This window comes from Trachinotus anak, unplaced genomic scaffold (genome assembly GCF_046630095.1).
Source record: "Trachinotus anak isolate AG129_WGS33_773 ecotype Australia unplaced genomic scaffold, CSIRO_AGI_Tana_v1 ptg000003l, whole genome shotgun sequence".
Taxonomy (NCBI): domain Eukaryota; kingdom Metazoa; phylum Chordata; class Actinopteri; order Carangiformes; family Carangidae; genus Trachinotus; species Trachinotus anak.
This window is the reverse complement of record NW_027273854.1, coordinates 2,275,568-2,286,182: the sequence shown is the minus strand read 5'-3', so window position 1 is coordinate 2,286,182 and position 10,615 is coordinate 2,275,568. Positions and strand designations below refer to the sequence as shown.

The window sequence follows — 10,615 nt, the reverse complement described above, 5'->3', positions numbered from 1 at the left end:
ACGTCAACCTCATTAACCCAGAAACTGATGAGCCAGGCAGATCTATCAGCCCCAGACCCCCACGTTTACTCGGTATCATTCAATTCCACATAGTTTGATTATTTATTAGACAATTGCACATTATCAGCAATAAGGGCCCCTCCACCCTCCATCATGTGGCCCCCATCTGGTAGAGGGGACTTTCTTGACTGCAGTTTATGTTTGTTGCTCATTTGTTGTAAAGTCCTATTTTATTTAACTTTGTCAGGTCATTAACACTTCAAACACCTCCTGTAAGATCATATTACACAGTCATAGAGTCTGTTTCTTCATCATCACTACATCTGACTATTAGTTTCTTTGATAATCAATAGATTTTTGGCTCACTTCCTTATACAATCTCCAGGCACTTATCAAACAGATGTACTTCATAATACTTAGACAAAGGTTTCCCACTGCACTGTAGCTTTCCTGTTGTCCTTCACTTGTAAGTCGCTTTGGATAAAAGCTTCTGTCATATGAGTAAATGTAAATTTAAATGTAATGTAAATGTTAAAAAAAAAAAAAAGAAACCTACAGGTACATTTGGGGTCAACAGGGGCCGAGCAACAAAATGGGGCCCTGGGCAGTTGCCCTAGTATGAAAAGGAAGCAGAATGGCCTCTGGCATTGAAATGCTACAGTATGATGTAATATATCATCAGATTATTATTATTATGAGATCATTTCTATTTATGTTGCAGCTGATTGTTTATATTATCATTTTTTGATGTTTTAATCCTAAACAATGTCATTTTAGAAACTCACGTCAGTTTTATTTATATAGCCTAATATCACAAAGCGCAAATTTACCTCAAAGGGGTTCTACAACCAATACAGATAAAGTGCAGAGCCACTCAGACACCCATGAAGATCATTTCATCTTGAATCCACACATGCATTTTACTGTCTTTTAATACAGTAGTAACAAGGCGCTATGCACTATGCGTCCAGTACAATCAATATGCACAGCCACAGAAAATGTGTCACCAAAGTAGCTACAAATTACATGGCAATTTACCTTTTCAAGAATGAACAAATCAGCATCCAGAGTAAGAACAAAGATTATAACGAAGCAGAGAATTAATGCACATTCAATGTTCATGGAGAATATACACAAACAACTAGTGGTTTGCCTTTATCAGCTCTAGAGAAGTGTATGTACATGATGGCCCGACTGAAACACCTGCTCTCACGTCCTGTGAGGAGGTGACCTGCTCTGAAGGCTCTGACAAAGGCAAACTCGAGACTGTTCTGTAATAAATTAGGGGAGAAACTGAGATAAGTCAAGTCAATTGAGGCCTTTAGGCCAATTTCCTCATCATAAACAAACACTGATATCATGGAATATAAAAGATGTAAAAACAGCAACAGCTTTACAAAACCATGACAGGCTGTGCAGGTCAGTTAAAAATGAAAACAATGAAATGATGGCGAATAGAAACAGCTAAGTGCTAAGCCATAAGAATAAAAATACACATTAATTTTCCTCCATAATGAATGAAGAGAGGTTTCTGATCCACTCTGTTCCCTGACTTTGACTCCTCTGGTACAGGATGTGACATGTACAGGAAGTGTGTGTCCCTCAGTGTTGGAGGCAGGTCAGGTGTTCGACGCCGCTGACGGAGCTGAGCTTGTCCTCTTTTTGAAACCATGTGCAACATCGAGGAGCAGAGACGATCTCCGTGCTCAGGTTCTCCCGCTCTGCGCTCACCTGTGGCAGTCTGTTAGGGAATAATCTGGAAGGAGAAAACACAGGACTGAAGCTGCAGCTGCTGATTTGCAGACGGTGAAACTCAGGCTGCTGAAGCCTCGGCTGGAATACATCTGTGCACAGATCTGTGGATCTTCCCTCACTTACAGTGTCGTGTCATTAGGGGAGGGGTCACTTTCAGAGGAGACATGATGGCAGAACTTAAAGAAAAATGTAGAGCATCATGTTTAAATAGATGATGGTTCTCTCACCTGGTTTGGCTGCTGTTCTTCCCGTCCTCTCCTCCATGAGTCCTTGTTTACCTTTGCCCCCGTTTACCCAACTCCCCCGCCTCCATTCCCACCCATCCCACCCCCAGCTCCCCCCTTTGACCTCGCAGCAGTGCTAGCTGTGAGGCTGGGGGGCGATACTGGAGCAGTCAGTTACCAGCAGTCCCACTGTGCTAGCACTGGACACAGTGACAGCCACGCTGGTGGTTCCCAAGGGGGCCGTGCTCGTTGGGTCAGGGCTGGGGTCACCCTGGTTGGCGTGGGTGCCCATGTGACCCTGGAGCTGCGTGGCCGTCTTGCACTGCACCCCACACAGCTGGCAGAGCAGCACCCCACCGGCCCCCGTCCCACCGAAACCACCCCGCGCCCCGCCGCTCTCCTTCCACTCCTGACCGTGGTGCTTCTGAGCGTGGACACGCAGGTAGGTGAGGGTGGTGAAGCCTGGAACACACAGATAAAAATCTCTTCAAAACATATACGCTTCATATATTTTATCTATTTCAATGCAGAAATAGTTTTTCTCTGCGCAGCAAAGCAGGTCAAAGGTGTTGATGACAAACTCCAGTGATTCTCTTCCTCTCACGGCTGTTTCTGCTTGTTATCACGCTGGGAACACACTGCCTGTGTTGTGTGTGTGTGGCGCCTGTGTCATTAAACTGCTGCGGCTCACATGTGTGTTTTAGTGTGTTTACTGTGTGTCTGCTGCGTCGCTGCTGCTGTCAGCTCTGACGTTCTAAAATGTTGGATTTATTTTTGTTATAAATTAATTTGATTTATTTTTATCAGAAAATGTCACTAAAATGCCTCCGTCTCCACATGCAGCTGCTAGAATGCTTAAAAATACTCTGTGTCATATTCAGATTCAGCTTACACATAGACGACTGTAGTGGAAGGTGTTGGTTTTATGTAATGTTGCTGGTGTGATGTCATTATGACATCAACAGGCGAGATAGATCACATGATAGTGTGTTGGCTCTTATGAAAACCAGGATGTTCCGCAGCATTGCTTATAGCACTTTTTCACAATAAAAGCTTCCTGTGGTTATACAGCTGTAAAGTGATAAGTAACCAGCGACATGAGGCTGACACATGCAAACTACAAACCACAGAGAACCAGACTGAACACAGAGAGACTGTCTCTGGTCTCCAGCACAGACACACATGGGCTGAGCCTTCTGTTTGAAGACGAGCAGGACCACCACAGTGGCCCGCAGGTGTAACTCCCCCCTGCTGTGTGTGGACTGAACCAGGCCAGAGGGTTCAGAATCTGAGCAGTTATCTGCGACTCACTGCGGTTGCAGAGGTGACAGGCGTGGTGCTGCGACTGGTTGTGGACCCTCATGTGGTCGGTGATGTAAGCGGCAGACAGCAGCTTCCCACAGATGTGACACGGCACCTTCTCCTCGTGACGGATCAGATGAGCACGGAGACGATCGCGTGTGGCAAACGCTGACGTGCACGTCTGTGAAAAACAAGATGTGCATGACTACATACACACTGGCTTTATGCAGACGCTTCACTTTCTTTCACACTTTATCTTTGCTGCAGATTCACTCTTAAATGGATAAAAGTGATATTTTTGCCCATCGAGCTTCACTCAAAAACCTTTAATGACAAAACCTAAATCTGTCATTTACAAAAGTCTTCAGAGCCTGAATTCAGGACTTTGTAGAAGTCCCTTTGGCAGCAGCTTCCAGTCTTCTACGAGCTATAGACACCTGGATTTGGGCAGTTTATCGCATTCTTCCTGACAGATCCTCTCAGAACAGAGAGGAAGTTTTGTAAATACAAATAAAGCAGAGCTGCTCATTGATTTGTCACAGAGCCGACCACAACATAATGAGTGATAACAGGATGAATACGTCAGTATCACCTGAGCGAAATGAACCAAAACTGACGAATTGTGAACACAAATCAAAGATTCAACCAAAACTTCAGTATTAAAGAAAAACAAACACAAAGCGAAGCAGAAAAAACAAAGTTTTGAAAAGAAAAAGCTGAAAAGTACATTTTCTGTCCAATGAACAGTCCTTTAGTTACGTTCAATTTGTTCATTTGCAGCTTCATCTAAATAAACCACAGTGAGAGTTACTGATTATTTTGACTCATTTGAAATTACATTTTGATCAAAAATACACATGGTCCATCATCATCATTATCATCATCATAAGTGTCTATTTGATTCACAAACCCATATTAGTTGAACAGACAGATGAAGACGTTACCGTGCACTTGAACGGTCTCTCTGTAGAGTGCACCTGTCGAACGTGACTGTTGAGGTGGTCCGGTCTGAAAACAGTTCACAACAAAAACAGAAGAGTCAGAACCTACCAAATACTTTCTTTCCTATAGAAAATCATGGTCCCTGAACGAGGCAGCAGAGGAGAGCTGATGTTGTGTAGTTCATACCTGGAGAAGGCCTTGGCGCAGTGCGGACAGACGTACGGTTTCTCCACGCCGCCCTGGTGCGAGCGCACGTGATAACTCATCCTGTCTTTCCTCTTGAAGCGCTGCTGGCAGATGGGGCAAGAGTAGGGCTTCTCGTCCGAGTGCGACAGCCGGTGACGGTTGAGGTGATACACGTCTCTGAAGGCCTTTCCACAGGCCTCACAGGCGTGGTTCTTCCTCACCTGGTTAGTGTTGGGAGTGGGAGTGGGAGTGGGATTTGGATTCTGTGGAGAAAAGGCAGAGAGTTTATGAAGCTTTGTCCAACTGAGAGACGACATCTGATGAAAGGCTGAAGAAGCATCAGAGGACATCGTCTGTTCTGAACCTTCAAACTCCGGAGCAAAGAGTAACAACACAGTTTTATTTCTTTTAACATCAGCAGCTAAAGAGAAAAACATAACGATGTGATTGTGCATGTATGTGCCAGGGATGATGTCATGAGAGCTAATTAGACGGCAAACAAGGAGGAGGAGGAGAAGTCATTTCATTAACTTATTTTAATTTATCTGTTGTATCAAATATCGTGGTCATGAACCTGAGTCTGTGCAGAGGCAGTTCTAATGAAAAATGATCTATCTAATCCAAAGGCTTTTATGATTCACATTCAAGCCAGATGTTTGCTCCAGCTGTGGTTTGTTAAAACACTGACTGCACTGATGTGTGTGTGTGTGAGAAACTGAACCATGAAGTGAACAAACTGCAGGTGCGGAGCTTCAGCTATTGACACGACAACCAACATGAGCGAGTGGGAGCAGTGGGCAGAGTCACACTAACATCCTCTCTCTGTGGGAATTCATACAAAATATTAAAAAGTTGTAAAAAAGCTGTGAGCTCATGTTGGAGCCACAACATGGATTAAAAAAGAACATCTGATCCCAGACGGCTCTTCTTCCATCCAAACGTTGTGTTTTGAATAAATTCAGTGACTCAGTCGCTGTGCAGGCGTTACTTCTTCCACTGAGGCCGCTTTTTAACAGCCTCGCACCAATAAAGACGTCAAGTGCTGATAATTACTCCTCTTCAGGTAATTTTTTTTAACAGCTCTAAAATAATTTACTAAGTTTAACACACACCTACTGTGGGCTGACAAGTAGAAATAATAAATATATAATGAAAGCAAACTGACACCATCAGAGACCTGATGAGGAATCAGACAGAGATATGAATAACCAGGTTCATGTTCCAAACCATATTATACAACATGATGAAATAAACAAGGATAAGATGGATACCAGGGACACTGGTGTGTGTGTGGACTTGTCTATGTGTGGGTGATGGCCAGAAGTTAAATGAAGCAGAACTAAAACCAGAATGAATGAGCCACATTCAGATAGACGTTCATTTCCATGATGACATTTGGAGAACTGGTGATGTTTCTGTGCATTATTCTGCAGGTTCACCAAGTTTAATTTATTTTTCTAAGAATCTCTAAAGGCCTTTTTTTGTTTGTTTGAAAATGAATTCAATGCTTTTTAAAGACGTTTCAAGACCTGCAGAAACCCTGGCATGCAGACGTCATCAGTGGAAAAAAAACAAGACTCTTGGCCAAAGCTAGAGGAGAAACTCAATAAATAAATAAATAAATGAATAAATAAACAAACTGAATTGTGCTTTAATCAGGGTCCAGTTCCTGCACTAACTAAACTCCCTGCATACATATTTAACTCAGACTGGCTCTTTTCCCAGCAAACCCACCTGCTCCATGGACCCAACTACAACAACAGCTGCTTGGATAGGTTGCGGCTGTGCAGCCATGGTTACGGTTGCCGGGGCAATGGACACAGAGACTGGCTGGGTCTCCCGGTTGACGTGCTGACCGGGCTGGGGGAGGGTCTCCGGGCCGGTGGCGGGGGGAGGGGGAGGAGGAGGCTGTGGGGGCAGGGTGAGGTGGAGGAGGGAGAGAGGAACCGTCTGCTTCTCCAGCCGCGCTCCCTTCGCTCCGTCCTCCTTCTCCCGGGCGGCTCGGTCCTTCATCTTGATGCCCGTGTGCACAGACTGGTGCCGCCGCAGGTTGTAGCTGTTCTTGAACTCCTTGTTGCAGGTGGCACAGATGTGGGCCGGCCGACTCGGTTTGGTGAGCGGTTTGACTGTCGGACACAGCAAAAACATTTAACATGAAACTTTTAAAGACAGGTGTTTAACCTGATCTCAGCCTCTCAGAACGTTTGTCGCCATTTTGACATCTTTACCCAATAAAAAGTTTTTATGTTTCATGGACTAAACAATCAATCGATTAATTAAAACAAATAACCAGCAGATTAATTGACAATGAAAATAACTGTCAGTTGCAGCATGAGTCGGAACCTTTACATGTCATTGTCCTCTCTCTCCTCGTTTCCTGTGTCTCTACTTTCAACTGTCTAAAAAAATACCAAAAAACAATCTTTAAAAATATATACATATTTCTGCCTGACTAAACATTCTGTGCCAGGTTTTTGATCCTTTCATTACCCAAACAGAACCGAGGTTTAAATCCAGCCTGGTTTAAAAAAACAGTCTGAGCCCCCCCCCACCCCCTCACCAGGTAGCGGCTCCTCGCTCAGGGCGGCGGTGTCGACGGTGGACGGCGGGGTCACGATGTGCTCTGCTGGAGGACTCTGAGCTGAGCCCGTCAGCTCAGGCAGCAGCTCTGACTGAAGCGGCGTCTCGGGTTGGCTCTGAGTCGGTGGTGTCTAAGAGTTCAACAACAACATTGTCATCAATTTACACAATTTCTCTAGATTCTGGTTATTTTCATGTAGTTTTTAAATTCTAACCAGACTGATCAACTTTTGGGCCCCTTGAGGACAGTGGAACAGTCTGTAAACACAACACTGACATATTATCACCTTATATGCTTGAGATTCATTTGTTCATGTTACTTATTTATGAATTCATTTGGATCTGTATTAGCTTCTGCTTCAGGTGTTGCACACCTCAAAAATACATCATAATCTGACGATGCTTGGAAAATAATAAATAACATTTGGGTGAAGGATTTTCTAAAATGCAGTTACTTAGGAAACGTGTAGGATAATTCTGTCTGGACATTACAGTTAATACCAGATAATATCATTCTCTTTATAAACAAAGCCTATCTTCTGCAGGGAGCCAGGACAGTCTGCTGTGCATGTCAGTGATGCTGGTGTGGTACGGACACTTTAAGCTGATCTGCTGCTCTTCTTCTGGACTAGATGAAGTCTGTTAGAAACTTCTTATTTGCATCATTGACCTCATGACTGAACAATACTGCAAATGAGACAACACTAATTAATTAATATTTATCATGACCAACAGGTTGGGAAACAGTTGCCTACATTCATCCAGAGCAACATTATCATCAAACACATTATCATTCATGTGTCTGTGTCACATGATGAACCTCAGTCCAGTGTTTCCTCTTTTAGCTCTGTGTTTGGACTCCACCAGCTCCTGAGGGAAATTTCTGTCTCTTTAGCTGCTAAACTCTTCACCGTGTTCACCAGCTGCTCTCTGACTGTGTCTCTGCTGTTTGCTGTGAGCAGGTAGAGCACAGAGGCTTTTTACAGCTGTTTCTCTGAAAACACTGAGACTGAACCAGACTGTAAAGATGGATTGAGACGAGGCATCAGAATCAGTACCGGCACCCAGTTCTTGGCCCAGATGCTACGTCTCACTGCTGTTTCTGTCAACACTGAAGCAAGTGTGTTCAAACCACAGAACATTTGCTTTGTCACATTTTCCAACATGTCACGAACACATCGATCCCTTCAGGGTTATGGAACAGGGTTCTGTGAATGCATCACCAATTTGGTGTGAAATTAAAAACAGTTACGTTTACGTTAAAGAGTAGCAGATGTGGGTTTGTCATAGAAAATAAATCAGCAAATATTCAGAGAATCAATTTCCAAGCAAAAATACCAAATTAATATCATCACCAACGTGAAGGTTTACAGCTTTTCTCAGCTTTAAATCGTTGTAAATTGAACACACTTGAGTTCTGGACTGAAGATCAGTTAAACAGGCTGGTTATAAACTGTTTACTGTTGTCTTATAGACCAAGAGATAAACCGTGAACATAATCAACAGATTCATCTGTAATGAAAATGATAATTAGTGGCAACAACACTCTGTTAGGTTGGGACTCATAAGAACCAAGACTGGATTAACAACCAGTGGGAAGCAAAAGCCCCCACATCACAGTGTCAGCTACATATATGTAGTTTTACTTGATTGTGATTTTTTAAAATAAAACATGCTAAATCAACGAAGCTGACTCCAGCAATCACCCGGTCCTGCTGCCCTGGAACAATGTTTGCCCCAGAGTAAACCATTCGGGGGCCGTGGCAAAAACTGGCCCCCACCACCACTTCCTCCATCCCTCTGTGCAATGTGTAGACCACACATCCTGCCACCTTCAAATGAACCAGTGAATGAGATCATATGGGAATACGCAACATGTGCGAACAAGATGAGCTAAAAATAATGAAGGTATTAAAACTGGATATTGACACAGGGCCTCAACACTAAGTAATGATGAAGCCACAGTGAAACAACTCTGGTGATTTCAGTGCCGCTTGATGTTGTTTAGTTCTGCAATTCACAAAGTGAACGACTGAAAACAAAAAATCCACCTGACAATTACAAACACAGGAAACAGGTCTGAGAGTCCACCAGCCACCAGCCACCAGCCAGTTTCACCCTGACCCCTCTGTGACCTCCCCCTTCCATCTTTAACCCCATGCTGAGATGTCACCCCCCCCCCCCCCCCCGCCCAGTTTCCTCCTCCACCCCCAAAACCCAAACCTCAGAGAGCAGCGGCTCCAGGATCAATTAACACTTACCTGAAAAAGGAAATTACTCCAGGAGGTGTCCATCCTGAGGGAGTAAAGGCTAACCAGGCTGGGACCAAAGAGGGGAGGGAGGAGGGCAGCGGAGCCCGGGAAGAAATGCTCCAACTACAGCTATGAAAACACAGTCCGAGGCCTGTGTGGCAGCTGCTCTCTACCTGCCGGTTAATTAATGGAGATACACAATGACACCGGACGATGTTTAGCTTCAATCAACTAACACTTATTAGTGATTAGGCTGCTATGAGTTATGAATTAATATCTGTTGGTAATATACAGGCACTGACAAGATGCTTTTGTAAATGCGACAAAATGGTTGGTATCATGCTTGCTTTAATGGTGCATTTTTAATATAATTTGCTTATGTCTACTGTAATAAAATTTGGTGAATTGCATGCAAAATAGAGATTATTTTTATACAGAAGATGGACGCGTAGTCGAAACGTGCTAATCATAGTCAGCGGCTGTTCAGGAGTCATTTATTTTGCGATAGCTCCGAAAAGGCCGCAGCGTCGGGTTCCAAGCCTCGGCGTTGCGTACAGCCCGTCCCCTAACTAGAGAGCTCCTGGTCGGCCGCGGTCCATGGCTCCGCCTCGGCGTTTCAATCGACAGGATGACATCTTTCTCTTTTTTTCAAACTCTCTCGCTCTCTCCCTCGCCCTCCCTCCCTCTCTGTCTTTCTTCCTTTTCTTTTTTTATCTCTTCTTCACCCCCTCTGTCCCTCTCCGCTTTAAAGGGAAAGTATTTTGTGTATGCACCCTCCTCTCCTAGTGGACCCCGTCTCCTCCTCTCCTCTCGTCGCGTCCCTCTCGCCCCCGCCGCCGCCGCCACTGCTCGGTAGGCCGACAAATAATGAAATCCGACATTTGTAGAATTTGCCCCGCCGTTAATTCCCCCACTTCGCTTTAAAGAGAAAATCCACCGGTGTGTCTCGAAACCCTCCTCCAGTCATCCGGACCGTGTTCACCGGACGCGCCAAGCTTCGCTAAAATGGTGTCGGGTTTAGCTAAAACGAGGCTTCATCCCCGGGCATCTTAAAGGTAACGATGCGCGCAAGTGCAACAGCTGGATCTCACCCCAGCGCCCACGACGTCCGCACCAAACTCCATTCAAAAAATCTCAAATCTCAGGTTGGCTTTCTTATCGGTAGGAGTTCACGGGGATGGTAAACAGGGTCGACAGCCCTCTTGTCATTTAATACAAGGATTTCAAATTCGGCATGTTTCCAGTAGAGCAAACGGTATTTTATTACTAAAAACTAACACTTTCAATGTTAGTTCTCACTTTTTCCACCTTGAGGTGGACGGTACCACAACATTGTAGTTTTTAGTTTAAGATCAACACTCGTGTCAGGTAGAG

At 44.4% G+C, this 10,615-nt stretch overlaps 1 protein-coding gene across 3 annotated transcripts; it reads right to left on the bottom strand.

The window, feature by feature from the left end:
• Nucleotides 1-901: 901 nt before the first annotated feature.
• On the bottom strand, nt 902-9,920 carry LOC139611054 (myc-associated zinc finger protein). Of its 3 annotated transcripts, XM_071465342.1 has the most exons (9): nt 9,677-9,919; nt 9,251-9,414; nt 6,970-7,120; nt 6,144-6,535; nt 4,410-4,672; nt 4,226-4,289; nt 3,291-3,462; nt 1,983-2,441; nt 902-1,756 (listed from the first exon to the last, which is right to left on the bottom strand). In XM_071465342.1, the coding sequence occupies exons 2-8, from the start codon at nt 9,281-9,283 to the stop codon at nt 2,116-2,118; spliced, it is 1,401 nt and encodes a 466-aa protein (XP_071321443.1). In that variant the 5' UTR covers nt 9,284-9,414; nt 9,677-9,919; the 3' UTR covers nt 902-1,756; nt 1,983-2,115. The 3 variants fall into 3 exon arrangements, with proteins under 3 accessions (XP_071321443.1, XP_071321433.1, XP_071321452.1); XM_071465332.1 differs by having other exon boundaries at nt 9,251-9,919; XM_071465351.1 differs by lacking the exon at nt 902-1,756 and having other exon boundaries at nt 2,098-2,441; nt 4,192-4,289; nt 9,251-9,920.
• Nucleotides 9,921-10,615: the final 695 nt, after the last annotated feature.